The following is a 15,905-nucleotide window of genomic DNA, read 5'->3' on the forward strand; positions in this document are numbered from 1 at the left end:
TAAACAAAGAGCACCGGGGGGGGGGGGGGGGGCGGGGGGGCGATGATGCCAGGCCTTCAGATGTCTCTTCAGGCGCTTCCTCGGGCATGCCATGCCTTGTTCTCTGGTTTGATCTCCTGCAGGATCTTATTGCAATGTGTGTGACAAAATATACATATATACACCTATATACAGAGCGTGCATTCCTGGGAAGGTTTGTCTAGAGGATAAGCGATGTAAACTATCAGAGATCTTCCCCAAGTTAAGTAAAAAGATTCCCAAAAAGAACTATGACAACGGAGATCATGAAATAAAAAATATTGTCCAATTCTAATGCAGAAACAACATTTGATTCCCACATGGGGAAGTCTCTGGACTCTCAGGACGTGCTAGAGACATAACAGCACACCAGTGTGGTTAAAAGCTATTAGTCTGCTTTATTGTTAAGCACTACTCTATTTATACATGGTAACAGAGCATTCTGCAAAAACATTCTTTAACCGTTCACACAGGTGCTTAGCCAATCAGAGCTGTGAGATATTCTTTCTTCTTCTGAAGGTGTCCTTGGTTCTCATGCTGCTTATCTTGCTCCGCAGCTGCTGCTCCGTGCAGTTTTTTCTTACGTTCCCACACTTGAGATTTTAATCACTTAGACCTAAATGCAAGCTTTAAAAATTAGCTTCTTCTGTAAAATTCTTGCAGCCTCCATTGCACTGGAAAGGGATGAGATATTCCAAACTAATTACTTTTTTTACTCTTATTAAAAATAGAAACTGTGCTCCTAGTAGCAGATCTGGGGGACCTGTTGGAGAAGTGCTTTATGAGAGCTGGCTATCTTCTACAGGTAAGACTCAGACCCATCTGCTGCTCCAGTATAATTGCTTGTGTGTCTTGCTGCAAACCAGATTGACAGACTGAGATTAAAATTACCTCCTCTTCTCTCCCCTTCCTGTTCCCTTCACTTTCAATTTCTACTGTATTTGGTTCACTGTGTACTTTTATCAGAATCGGGGGAGTGAGGGGAAGGTGGTAAGGAAAAACCTGGTCCAAATAAGCCACCCCTGACAGATAATAAATGCTTTTTCAATTGCAGCTGGACTACTCTATTGCAGAATGAAAATTCTGAACCAAATTACACTAAATTTGCAGGGCAAATTCATTTCTATTAATCCACTGCTGATATACAAGGAATACACCACACTAAGAAAGCTGTTGCAGGCTCCAAATTATCTCAGCTGTTGTAAGCAAGGTATAATTTTTTGCACTATCGCTCTATCACTGTAAAGTCAAATGGATATGAATCAGTGTAATTACGTTTATTTCAGCTAATTCACTTCAGATTTATTAAGATATTGGAGGAAATATTATCAATCTCAGTATCTTCAAAAGGTTGTATTTTTAATTTTATATTTAATTGAATCAGCAGGAAATGGAAGTGTTGGGAATATTTTGCTCAAATACACTTGCTCAACAGTCTTTATCCCCAAAAGAGACAGAAGGGTCTTTAGCTTCCTTTATTTGAATAAAGAGAGAGTTGACTGGGGGTGTTTTCCAGTAGAATCTCTCAAGGTATGGAAGAGCACACCCTCTTGTTATCCCTGTCTTCCACCCATTTGGTCTCTCCTCCTTTCATTATTGGCTGAAACACCTAGAGGTTCGGAATTCTTGGTCCGCTTAATACATGTTTCCCCTTGTATGTGATCCCCCTTCATATCATGCATTGCACGTGTAATTAACTCCAACTTCATGCCCCCCATGGAGAAGTTAATATTAATTAGCCTATTAGGCTTCAGCAGTAAGTCTAAAGTCTGTACGTTCAAGTTGTCTTATAAATAAAACCTTATTTGGTGAGAGTGCACAAACAGTAGAAGTAGAAAGAAATTTGCAATCTTCTGCACAAGTTTGAGAGTAAGGGCATCTTGTTCACAAGGCTCTGTGCAAATAATTTTGTTTGCAAAGACATCTTGTTCATAAGCCTTTTTTATCTCAAAAGCAAACATACAGAAATATCATCTCAGGTGTTTTAAGCATTCTTATTTCTGTATTTAAATGAATCAGACATGTACACACACAGATTGTCAGATATATAAAACAACAAATGGTAAAACTGGGGGATGGGGGGATAATGAGCCTTTCCATGATAAGGTTTGGGATGGCATAGCTAGATTAGAAGGACAGGGTGCTAGCAGGGGCTTTGAAGGACCCGCTGCTTTGAGAGGTGCTGGCAGCACTGCAGCACATACGAAATCCTATGATGATGAGGCAGTGACTGCTGAGGCAAGAGGAGAAGGCAGTGGGGAAAATCTTGAAAGATTGAAAGGGAAATACTTGAAAGGAATAAAGGAATTATCTTTTAGGGAGGTGACAAGACCAGCTGCCCAGTTGAAGTGCCTTCACAATAATGCACAAAACTTGGGAAACAAACAGGAGGAGCTGGAAGCTACAGTGCTACTAGAAAACCATGATTCCCATGACTGGAGTGGCTATTGATGGCTACAAGCTGTTCAGAAAGGACAGGTGAGGAAGGAGGGGTGGCGGGTATTGCTATCTACATCAGAAAGGGAACTGAGTTGTCCCTAACATATAGTCATGAGCAAGTCGAAAGCCTATGGTTGCCAGTTAGAGACCGAGGCAGCAAAGGGAGCCTTGTGATCAATGTCTCCTACAGGCCACCAGATCAAGCAGAGCCTGTTGATGAGGCCTTCTACCTCTGGCTACAGGAGGCGTCATGATCGCAAACGCTTGTCCTGCTGGGGGACTTCCACCACCCACATCCACTGGAAAAGTAGCATGGCGAGGCTGTAGGCAATCCAGGAGGCTCCTGGAATGCATTGAGGATAACTTCCTAAGTCAAGGAATAGAAGGCCTCACCAGGAGGGGATGTAATACTGGACCTGTTGCTCACCAGTGCAAATGAACTGACTGGTGATATCAGGACTGGGGGCTGCCTTGGCTGTAGTGATCATGCTATGGTTGAGTTCATGCTCCGGAGGGATAGGAGACAGGCAAAGAGTAAAATTAGGACACCAAAATTTAGGAAAGCTAACTTCCAGCTCTTCAGAGAGTTAGGCAACAAAACACCCTGGGAAACTCTTACGGGCAAGGGAGCAGAGCAGAGCTAGCAGATCTTTAAGGAAGCTCTCCTCAGGGTGCAAAGAGCTCTCCATCCCCAGGCGTAGCAAGTCAGAAAGGAAGGCAAGAGACTGGTGTGGCAGAATCAGGACCTGCTGGTCAAACTGAAGAATGAGAAGAAAATGCACAGGCAGTGGAAGCAGGGACAGGTATTGTGAGAAGAGTGTAAGGAAGCTGCTAGACTGTGTAGGGACGAGGTCAGGGAAGCCAAGGCCCAGCTTGAATTAAACTTGGCAAAGGGTGCCAAGAAGAACAAAAAAGCTTTTACAGGTACCTCAACTAGAAAGTTGAGGAAAGTTCAGGAGGGCGTACCCCCCCTAGTGAGTGACACAGGCAAGCTGGTAACAACAGACAAGGAGAAGGTAGAGGTACTTCTTTGCCTTGGTCTTCTCTGCCACGCAGCCCTCAAATGTTTGGTTTGGTAGGAGGGGAATAAGGGAAGCAAAAAGGTACCATCACACCCATTTTTAAAAAGAGTAAAAAGCTCATGATATTCAACAAATCCAACCCTCACTACCAATGCAAGCAGGGGGGTGAAAGGATTAAGCACTGCCCTGCCAAAAAAAACATGGGACTAGTGGTGGATGAGAAGCTGGACATGAGACAGCAATGTGCTCTCCCAAACCAGAAAGCCAACCATATCCTGAGTGGCATCAGAGGAAGCGTGGCTAGCAGGTAGAGGGATCCTGCCTCTCTACTCTGTGCTGATGTGGCCTCACCTCTGGAGTACTGTGTCTAGATGTGAGTCCTCAGTATAGGAGAGACATAGACCCATTGGAATGCTGGATGCCACAAAAATGATCCAGGAGATGGGACACTTCTCCTGCAAGGATAGGCTGAAAGAGCTGGGACTGTTCAGCCTGAAGAAGAGAAGGCTCTGATGTGACCTGATAGTGGCCTTTCAATATCTAATGGGGAGCTACAGGAAAGAAGGGACAGACTCTTTAGCAGGGTCTGTGGTGTTAGAACAAGCTCAAAGATTTAGGCTGGATATAAGGAAAAAGTCTTTTACAGTGAGACTGGTGAGGCATTGGGACAGGATGCCCAGAGATGTGGTGTGATGCCCGGTTCCTGGAAACTTTCAAGGAAAGGCTGGATCAGACTCTAGGCAACCTATTCTAGCTGTGCATGTCTCTGTTCGTTGCAAGGGAGTTGGACTAGATGATCTTTAAAGGTCCCTTCCAACCCTGAGGATTCTATGATTCTAAAAAAATGAGTTTATCTCTTCTTTGCAATCCTTCTTCTGCGGTATCTTTTGCAGCATCTCTTTTAGAACCCACAAGTATACATTTATCTACAGTCCAAGCATAAAGCCTAGAATCAAACAGAAACAAATGTTTTATATGCCTTGCCAAAACAGAAATTAAATCTTTTCATATAAGTAATGGTATTCCAGTAGGTGTACATATGTGTCATTCCGTTTTGGAAAGACAATAAAACAATAACCCAGGAAATAGTTCTTACTTTGCATTTAGTTATTTCCGTGAGATAATATGTATTAGTAAGCCCTATGGCAAGCACCTACACTCTTATCTTGCAGTATTAGCACAGGTCCTCACAGAACTCAGCCACATACAACTGGATTAAAAGGTCTTCACAGGTACTAATCAGAGCAGTTTACTGAGAGGTTTGTTTTTCCAACATAGCCAATGAAAGTCTTACATTTACATATATGCAAACACTTTTGTTTCTGAGAATATGGAAGGTTTCTAAACTTTATTTTGGGTGATGCTTCAGTTGGTAATAGTTGCACTGAATTTATTTTACTCCTATTCCCCAATTCAATTTCATTGATTAGTAAAAATGTATTTGCACAATTAAACTACATTTTGCATGTCAAGCATGAGTACATTCCTGCTTTCTACCACATTGTGGTTCAAGTCTCCTTATCATTTCTACAGTGATTCCAAAAGATTTTGTTAAATGGTTACTTCTTTTCATAAACTTCAGTAAATCTGCATTCGGGCCCTCGAATTCTATGACTATTTTAAGAACACTTTGGTTAGATAATAAAGAACTCTGAGTAATGCTTGAAGTCTGTTCCTCTGTATTTCCTTCATATATGTGTTATTCAGCAGAGAGTTTACCACTGTTTGATAGGCAGAACCTCAGTGAAAAACTTTATTTACAAAATTTTGCTGAAAAAAAAAAAGAAAAACAATAAACAGAAAGGCAAAATTAATGGACATTCACGATATGGAGGCAAATTGCAAAGTTATGAATTTGGTGGACGTTCAGCATTCCCAAAATAATGGAAGTCCTGAGGCGATTTTTTTAAACAGTGCATACTTCAACTTTCCATTATTTCTGGCTTTTTCTGTGGGAACAAATGCAAGGTTTATCACAGAATCAAAGAACAGTACATAAGAGTTCAAACAGAGTAATTTAAATCCTATGCATCTCTTTAAGTTATCAGTAGGGTATTGCAAATTTTAATTAAAATTTCAATTCATTAAGGGCATTGGCAGTTTCTCTTACTACATTTCAAATAGTCAGTTTTGCTTCACCTGCATGTCCTGTGAGTGCTGTCTACCACATCACAAATTTGAAAGAACTGATGTGCTTTTCCTAGTACAGCAGGTCCTGTATCCTCTTCCCCAGTTCTGTTCCTCTTTGCTTCTTTTGGGGGCATAGGACTGGCCCGGATCACAGAATCACAGAATGGCCTCAAGGATCATGAATCTCCAACCTCCCCATTTAATACTAGACCAGGCTGCCCAGGGCCCCATCCAATCTGGCCTTGAACACCTCTAGGGATGGGGTATCAACAACCACTCTGGGCAGCCTGTTCCAGCACCTCACCACTCTCTCTGTAAAGAACTTCCCCCTAACATCCAACCTAAATCTTCCCTCCCTCAACTTAAAACCATTTCCCCTTGTTCTGCTGTTATCTACCCTTTCAAAGAGTTGATTCCCTTCCTACTTGTAGGCTCCCTTTAGGTACTGAAAGGCTGCAATGAGGTCACCCCGCAGCCTTCTTTTCTCCAGGCTGAACAAGCCCAGCTCCCTCAGCTGAGGGAGGTGCTTGTTCAGGGAGATGCTCCACTCTATCTTTGTGACTCTCCTCTGGACTCTCCCCAACTCTGTCTTTCTTGTACTGGGGGCTCCAGATCTGGACACAGTACTCAAGATGGGGTCTCACAAGAGTAAAGCAGAGGGGAACAATCACCTCCCTTTCACTGCTGGCCACCCCTCTTCTGATGAAGCCAGGATACCATTTGCTTTCAGAGCTGCAAGGGCACACTGCTGGCTCATGTTAGGTTTTTCATCCAACAGGACCCCGGGGTCCTTCTCTGCAGGGCTGCTCTCAAGAACCGCTCCTTCCAGTCTGTATGGATGCCTGGGATTCCTCCGGCCCAAGTGCAAAACTCTGCACTTTGCCATGTTGAACCTCATTATGTTTACCCGGGCCCACCTTTCAAGCCTGTCAAGGTCCCTCTGAATGGCATTCCTTCCTTCCATCATCACTGTCACTGAGTATTTTGGGATGCTGCTAATTCATTTACTCACAAATCCTGATCTGAAATCTGTGCAAGGAAGAAAAAAGAGGTGCAAATTAGACACCCTTAATGATACATTCCACAATCTTTTAGCATCCACCTCTTTAATTTAATTCGCCACTAAAGCTCAGAAGAATATAAAGCTTAGAAGAATAAAAGCCTTTTGAAAATGTCTATTTTTAATTGGCTGCACCAAGGTCACAGCAATTGGGATGGTGACTGAAGAAGAGAGAGTCTGAAGGACAAGACAAAACAAAAAAACAAAAAAACCTAGCTCTGAAAAGGAATCTCAAATTTCTTTAATAAAATCAATTAACATGAACAAAAAGAGAGAAAAGTAGACATACAAAAATAAATAAATAAAGTCCCTTACAAGATGTTCAAGTGGCATACTTTTGACTGATCATCCTAACAGCACATACCACAACTTGCAGAACAGTATGTGCATACAATAGCCAATTAATGAAAGGTATATAATGACTGATGGAACTTGAGGAATCATCCATGTGAACTGAAATTTTAAATAACTAAAATTAAGAGAAAGAAAATAGATTATGGAATTCTGAAACATCACTTACGGCTTTGACTTCCACCTGTGAAACCCCTGGTGAACATGGTGATAAAATTGCATAAGTTAGTCACATTCCATAGAGATTTTGTGAAAATTTTTTATATCTTCTTCATGAAAAAAAATATATATATATTCATGTTTGGGTATAAATTCAATCTTAAATTAATTCTGGGAGGTTTCACATAAGTATTTTTGCCTCCCAAAATTTGCAGCATCAGTACAAAAGGAGCAAAAAGCTTTCTGTAACACCTATGGATTTAAAGGTACTATTGACGAACCGTGTTTTTCGATGCCTCATGTGACATTTGGCAAGATTACTGCGGGACCACAACTCAGTTATCGTGTGGATTATTCTGCCCATGAAAAAGTGAAACTGCTTCTGGCAGGTATTCAGCGATACCAGGCAAAGTATTTGCAGGTAGGCCAACAGTCATATACAGAAAGAAGAGTTGAAGTCACCCAATTGGTGAAGGTCACCCACAGGTTATGCAGCACTCCTTCACAGAAGCCAGCCTAAATCCAAAAGTCTCTCTTCTCCCTTCAGAGACTGGACCCTATATGAGCCCAGGGTGGTTCTACCCCTTCTGGTGGCGTGGAGAGAAGAGATTAAAACAATTTGCCTGTGCTCTCTTGGCCAGGATACTCCTTCACCAGGTGCTCAATCACCAGTTCAAGCCATGGCCAAACAGGTCATCTACACTCCACCCTCCACAGAATGAACAGTGATTGGGCACATTTGCAGATGAGCCCATGCATTGCAGTTACAATATATAGAGTCAACAACTTGTGTACAGAATATGCAGAAGTCCATAAACATTGAGTGTGTAGACTTTGTAGTTGTTGCAGGATCACATAAAAGGTTTGTAGTTGTCACAGGATTGCATACATTGCAGAATTTATTCAGTAGATGTTTCCAGAATGTCCAGTTTGTTGGGTTTGGGTTGGGTACGCTTAAGCAGTACCATAACAGGCAATTCTGCCCTTTAACATAAAATACATGCAGTATTACAGTCCCGGCTCAATACTTCTGCCTGAACAGGGGCATGCCCAGGCTGTTTGTACCACACCCTTTGGCCTGAAATTGATTGTTGAATGATTGTATCACGCACCAAAGGGAGGATTTTTGACCTGCCAGAGCAACCCAATCAGTGCTCCTTTCACAATGAAAATTCAGGTTTGTATTATAATATCTGGGATCCATGTACCAATTACTTGTGGAATTTCCAATCCCTCCTTTTCTACTAACATTCCCCATGGTACAAGTAGGCCGCATCACTTCAGTCCTACCTGCACCTCCCAAGACCACTTTACCTTATGGGTCCCTGGTTCAAGGTCCTCAGGAGCAGGCAGATTATTCAGCATCCTAACTTGGGGTTTCAAGCATACATCATTTCCCTTAATTTGGATCCTAAGATGGGAGGCTCAAGTGGTTTGTAATGCAGGGCACTGGGTCAACTATCTCTGGATCTCTAATTTAAACCTCTCAGCATCTCATACAGTTTTTTGCAGTCCTCTACAGGGACTGAGCGTCAGTCTTCAGCGTGGCCTTTAAAATGCCATTATACTGCTCTATCAGGCCCATTCCCATTGGATTAGAAGTCAGATGGAACCATCATTTGAAGTTTTTTACTCGGCCCACTTCCGTATCATTCTACCCATAAAATGTATTCCTTGGTCACTCTCAATGACCTGAGGAGTACTGTATGTTTCTATCAATTTGGTGAGTGCCTTGATGGCGTGGGACTGATTTGCACAAGGTACTGGATAGGCTTGCTGTAACAACACAGGTCACAGTGGTTCTGGCCCCTTCAGACCTCAGGTAGAGGGAACTATATAGACAACCTACCAGCTCCACAAGGGGTTGTGTCCTTTGGCAGGGTGAGTTGTCATCTCTAGTAGGGGTCTTGGTTGCATTCTGGCACAGGCTTCACAGCTATGACATGCCTGGACAGGTGTGTCCAATATCTGATATTTGGACAGGCATTCTTCATGCTTTTACAACTGCCCACGTCAGCTTTTGTCTGGCATGTCACAACTTCTTGTGTAACTGGTGAGCAGCATTCTCTGCTGGTGAATCTTTCAGCCACCTTACCGAAGCCACTATGTCAGCTTCATAATTTCCAGGTGACTACATGAGTTGATACCCAGATACATGATAAGCATACACTGTATTATGCTGTGTGGTAACTGTTGAGTCACAGCCTGAACCACTAATTGAGTACTTGTTGAAAGGATTTAGGCAGTCCTGGGAGCACAGATAAAGGCTATTCACTTGTGTGACTGGAAGAGGTAGAGTTTGGCTCCAGCTCTCTTAGCCCATTTAAGGGCTGACTGTCACTCTGGATAAATCTTTTTCTGGAGATCCTTCCTTTGTGGAGTTTTCCCCTATGAGCCTAGATCTTCACAGGTGGGTGACTAGTCCTTTTTCTTTCCTTTATAGCATCTTTCTGTTGTGTTAGTTTCTCTGTCATAATGCTTCTTGTGTTGGTCTTTTTGATTGTTACATAAGCCTAACTACATTCCATATATCAATCTATGTGTCTTGCCCCAAATTGGTTGGGCATAGATAGTACAGTTCTGAGCGGCCCACTGTGCAACCCGGAGTGTGAGTTCTGTCCAGTTATCTGTGCAGATGTTCAGCACTATCCCCAATTACTTATGGAGTTACTGATACCTGCTCTTCTACTTACATGCTATATATGTTAGTTGATGCTGCCCAGAGATATGGTTGATGCCCTGTCCCTGAAAACTTTCAAGGCATGGCTGGATCAGGCCCTGGGCAACCTGATCTATCTATGTATGTCCCTATTCATTACTGGGGAGTTAGACTAGACGATTTTTAAAGGTCCTTTCCAACTCTAAGGATTCTATGATAATAAAAGCTATATTGAGAAAAGAATATATAAAAAAGCGATACACAGTGCAATTATCACCTGGTGACTGGGTAGATAGTGATAAGACAAGGGGAATGGTTTTAAACTGAGACAGGGAGGTCTAGGTTAGATATTAGGAGCGAGTTTTTCACTTATAGGGTGGTGGCACATTGGAACAGGTTGCCCAAGAAGGTTGTGGATGCCCCATCCCTGGAGGCATTCAAGGCTGGATCTGGCTCTGGGCAGTGTGGTCTAGTGGGTGGTGGCCCTGCACATAGCATGGGGGTTTGAAATTAGATGATTACTGTGGTCCTTTTCAACCCAGGCCATTCTATAATTCTATGACTGGTTACTGGTCAGTTCCCAGGCCATAGTAACCCCCTGACCAACTCCCTTGGGTTTTATTGTTGAACATGATGCTTTATGGCATGAAATATTCTTTTGGCCAGCTTTGGTCAGCTGTTCTAACCATGTTTCCTCTCAGCTTCTTGTGCATTACCAGCTTCCTCACTGGCAGGGCAATATGTGAAGCTGAGTAGTCCTATAGTTAATGTAAGAACTGCTTAGTAATAATTAAAATACTGCAGTGTTAACAACATTGTTTTCATCTTAAATCCCCAACACAGCACAATAGCAGTTACTATGAAGGAAGTTAACTTTCTCCCAGCTAAAACCAGGACATCCTGTAAGAAGCTGTGAGTGTATTGCTGTAGGTTTACTGTTATCTTTTCATCACGTTACCCTGTTTTATTGTGGTTCATGTATTCAGATTAGTTCTTTCAGGATCTGGCACTTCCATGTTCTCATTGTCTATGTCTAGAATTTTATCTAGAATTTTGAAGTACTTATGCCTCTTGGATTTTTTTCTGCATTTTTTTTTCTGTCATCTGAATTGCATTATTTCAGCAGGAGGAATTGAAGATAACTGTAATAAACATGAGTGAATTAGTAAAAAGATTCTGTGTTTCTGCAGCCATGCAAAACCAGTGTTCCAGAAGCCATTTGGAAGCAAAGATCAGGGTCTGTCATTGGGGGAAAAAAGGTAGAGGGCAATGCACTGCCTAACAGGTAAGATTTTTTTCATTTATTCCTTGAGTTCAAATTTTCAAGAAATTCAGCCATACGAAACGGCAACTTGAGGATATCCCCATAACTCCTAAATGCTCCCCATTTTCCTACTGTCTCCACAGCAGAATGCCATGGAGATGCTAGAAACTGCAAAATGTGTAATTCCTTTTCAGATGAGAAAGATTTCCCCCATCAAAATCTTTGTGAAATATACCTTAAGAAAATTATTTGTCTTTAAGTTGTAAGATACTTTTCTTGGTATCCTGGCAACTATGCCAAATGCTCTGCTCACAAAGAAGCAAAATGGCTTCTGACAGGCTCTTGGCAATACCCGACAATGTATTCACAGGTAGGCTAACAGTCATATACAGAAAGAAGAGGTGAAGTCACCCAATTGGTAAAGGTGATCACAAGCTATGCAGTGTTCCATCACAAAGAGCAGTCTAGATCTACATCAGCCCAGGATAACTCCACCTGGGTCCACTCCTTCTGGTAAAATGAAGAGAATAGGTGAAAACAACTTGCCTGTGCTCTCTGGGCTAGGATACCCCTTCACCAGGTGCTCAATCCCCAGTTCAAGCCATGACCCTTCCATAGGTAAACCAAGTTTATTAAAAAAAGTCTATTTCACTGGGGTACTGTGTATTTGTGGAAGAATATGAATGTATTCAGTTGCCAAGACTCAGCTGACATGCAGCAACTATGCATAAGAAGTATCTTGAATTTGTATTTCTATTTTTCTAATTAGATCAATCTGAAGTAGCCATAAGTTTGTCTGAAGATTTTTTAAGAGGGAAATATTTTAGAAGCTTTTCTCAAAAGAACAAAACCTTTCTGATCCAGCATGACTGGCACAATCTGGAATAAACTCCAACAGAAACCAATTTGAATTATTCGCATCTGAAGTATGTGTTGTCTCCAGAGTACAAGCCTAGCCTTTGCATGAGGCAGATTGTAAGAAAACTTGAACTTCTGATTTTCTATTCAGCTTCTAAAGTAGAAATGGCTCTGATCACATAGAGCAAATCAGCTGGAATCTATCTATTCTGATATAGCCTGGTTTGTTTAGCAATAGGGATTAGTATATTACTTTAAGGATATATATATCTTAATATATTAGATAGATATTATATCCTAATATATTAGTTTAGCAAAAGGAATCAATGACTGCTAATTCTAAAACTTTCAACTTTGGTTTGTGAACAACCTTGTTTTCTCTCAATTCTGCTTCACAAGAAGCTATCATAACAGATTACTTATCTGCATTTCACCACATGCAAGGACGTTTTTCTCAGATTTCACATACGTTGTTTTGGAAGTCAATCATTATGGCCTGCTTTATGGAAATGTGCTAATTTGGGGAAAAACAGTGAAAGGTCAGCCAAAAGTCTCAGTGATGGTGGAAAAATGGAGATAAAATAAGTAGGCATACAACCATCCTAGGTTATATATATGTAACCTAGCATATATATGAGTTCTTGGAAAAGAATGAATATGTATGCCAATGTACTGAATATGTTTCTTACCTGTTTAAATGAAGAAACTGAACTCTGAGAGTGCACCCTTGTTTGTCAAGTTGCCCAGTAAGTATCGTGAGGAATAAAGGAATGCCACTTTCTAACACCACTTTCTAACACCACATCGGAGTTTGTTTTCTTCCTGGATTTTGGATGACAGTTCTGTGCTTGATTCCTAGTCAGGCAGTACTTCATACCTCTTTAAAACCTACTATCTTTCAAGAAATTCAAGGTACAGTTCCCCATACTTGGGGCAGTGGCTTTCCATTAAGTTCTCTTCCTTTCCAAAGTGATTTATTTATTAGCTGTGTGGCAGGACATTAGACTTCACACATTTCAGGTAAGGGGAAATATAAGTTCCCATTTTCAAGAAGGGGAAAAAAAAATCTAGGAAACTACAGGCCGGTCAGTTTCACCTCTATGCCTGCCAAGATCATGGAACAGATCCTCCTGAAGGCCTTACTAAGGCACATGGAAAATAAAGACAAGATGATTGATCATAACCAACATGGCTTCACCAATGGCAAGTCATCCCTGACAAACCTGGTGGCCTTTTATGATGGAGTGACAGCATCAGTGGATAAAGGAAGAGCAACTGACATCATTTACCTGGACTTGTGCAAAGCATTTGACCCTGTCCCACATAATGGTGTGACCACCAAATTGGAGAAAAATGTATTTGATGGATGAGGATAAGGAATTGGCTGGATGGCTGCACTTAAAACACTAGGGTCAATGGCTCAGTGTTCAAGTGGAGGTCGGTGATGAGTGGCGTACCTCAGGGATTGGTTCTGGGACTGATGTTACTTAATATCTTTATAGGCAACATGGACAGTGTGATCAAGTGCACTCTCAGCAAGTTTGCAGATGACACCAAGCTGAGTGGTGCAGTTGACATACTAGACAGAAGAGGTGCTATCCAGAGGGACCTGGGCAGGGTTGAGAGGTGGGCCTGTGCAGCTTGAAGTTCAACATGGTCAAGTGCAAGGTTCTACATCTGAGTCAGGGCAATCCCAAGCACATATACAGGTTGGGTGGAGAATGGCTTGAAAGTAGCTCTGAGGAGAAGGATGTGGGAGTTTTGGTTGATGAAAGACTCAGTGTGAGCCAGCAATGTGCACTTGCAGCCCAGGAGGCCAGCCATATCTTGGGTTGCAGTAAGAGAAGCATGACCAGCAGGTAAAGGGAAGTGATTCTGCCCTTCTACTCCATTCTCATGAGACCTCACCTGCAGTACCACATCCAGTTCTAGGGCCCCCAGCACAAGAAGGACACTGAGCTGTTGAAATGTGTCCAGAGGAGGGCCATGAAGATGACTGGAGGGCTGGAACACCTCCTCTATGAGAATGGGCTGAGAGAGCTGGGGCTCTTCAACTTGAAAAAGAGAAGGCTCTGGAGGGACCTTATAGAGGTCTTCCAGTACCTGAAGGGGGCCTACACGAAAGCTGAGAGGGACTTCTTTTTAAAAAGGCATGTAGCAACAGGACAAGGGGAAATGGTTTTAAACTGAAAGAATGTAGATTTAGACTAGAAATTAGGAAGAAATTCTTTACTGTGAGGGTGGTAAAACACTGTAATTTGTTGCCCAGGGAGGCTGTGAGCACCCCCTCTCTAGTCACATTCAAGGCCATGCTGGATGGGGCTTTGAGCAGCCTGGTCCAGTAGATGTCCCTGCCTATAGCAGGAGGGTGGAACTAGATGATCTTAAAAGGTCCCTTCCAATCTAAACCATTCTATGATTCGATGAAGTACAAAAGCGCTGTAAATGAGACATTGACTTCCAGCTTTGGATTCTGTTAAGCAAATTAATCACACACTCTGAACTCTATTCAGCAAAAATCTTCAATCCTTGGTAAACCTAGCACATAATGATCTAACTAACTTCAAAGGCCTTCCCAATGTAACTGAGCACACAGAAAACATTCTAAGAAGGCAATGAATGTCTACATACAATGCTACCCTGTTTTAGGAAACTTCTTCTCGTAATAGACTTTACTTCAGTTTTAATGTATGACAATTAAAGATGCTTTATTAGCATAGGTACCAGACGTTCGAACAAAAACGTTTCTCCTGTGCATGCACATAACCTACTGGATTTCACCCATTTCTATAGCGTTTGAGCCCTCTGGTGGAACTCGCGGCACACTACACCCAGAGGTCATGAAAGCCTGTGAGAGCACTGGTGTGGGATTTAACAGGCTCTGGAAAATGAATGAAGCTATTAAATGCTGTCACTTGCAATATGGGCCAGAGATAACAGTGGTAATTTGACTTATACAACAGCCTGGACAGCTATACTCTTAGGAAAATTTCTAGCATAGGAAGTCTGACTGACCAGTAGTGGTTGGGAAGACACACTAAAGAAAAGATAATTCACTAATTGACTTCTCTTTTTATTTCTGTATTGAAGTTTCCAATATTAGCCATTTTGAAAAATACTAAATGAACTAGGTGAATCTTTGCTCTGAGTCTGTTTAGCCACACTTACAAATGGATCAGGTGGAAATTCCCCAGCAAGACTACAGTGGTGTAATTGTCTGGATAATATTTTCTTTTCATATTGCTTTTACACACCTAAACTTCATTTAATTAAAAAAAAATATATATTCTTGACAGAGTATGAGGTAACCAAAATTAAAAGTTTCAACTTTTCAGTTGCACGCATTAAGTTTAACTATATAAAAATTCACTGGGCTACTATTCCACAAAAATTCAGACCCAGATTGCAATGGTATTGGATAAAATCAATTTTTTCTTCTCTAGATTTCACCAATTTCTCAAAAGGCTTCATCTGCAGTGACAGGCCATGCTAATCACGATAGTATACAATGCTATCGTACCTACAATTTCTACACAGTTCATTAGACTTCCTTAAGGAAAATCCATGCAAGTAATAGTTAATTGCATGTGAAAGAATAGAAATTGGAAAACAGATTTTAAAACAGTGGAACAAAAAGGCACTATGCACTATTTTTTTTGGTTATTTACATTTAACAATCAACACATATGATTCAAAAAACATCACCATACTTTCTAAATGCTTCTATTCCACAAAATGAGATTGCTTGTATCTTGGGAGCCTCATCTTATTACAAGTTACCCCACCTTTTGTAGACATCATAACAACTTGCAACATAGCAAGCATCTTGAATACAGAAAAAATAAATAAATCATGCATTAAATTTTTTCATTGCTATGGCATTTTCCACAGCTGGAACAATTCATCTGAATTTCTAAAGTGCTCTGGTTCTAGTAATAGCATAAA

The 15,905-nt window shown here is 41.5% G+C and overlaps 1 protein-coding gene across 1 annotated transcript in view; it reads left to right on the plus strand.

The window, feature by feature from the left end:
- LOC149919753 (protein mono-ADP-ribosyltransferase PARP11-like) overlaps positions 1-15,905 on the plus strand; it is a 60,205-nt gene that overhangs the window by 21,228 nt on the left and 23,072 nt on the right. The window contains exons 2-3 of the mRNA XM_090148215.1: positions 750-823; positions 11,029-11,123. Of these exons, the coding sequence (XP_090004341.1) occupies positions 800-823; positions 11,029-11,123 (119 nt within the window). The 5' untranslated portion in view covers positions 750-799. The remainder of the gene's footprint in view (positions 1-749; positions 824-11,028; positions 11,124-15,905) is intronic.

Source organism: Phasianus colchicus, chromosome 1, assembly GCF_987193195.1.
Source record: "Phasianus colchicus chromosome 1, bPhaCol1.hap1.1, whole genome shotgun sequence".
Lineage (NCBI taxonomy): Eukaryota > Metazoa > Chordata > Aves > Galliformes > Phasianidae > Phasianus > Phasianus colchicus.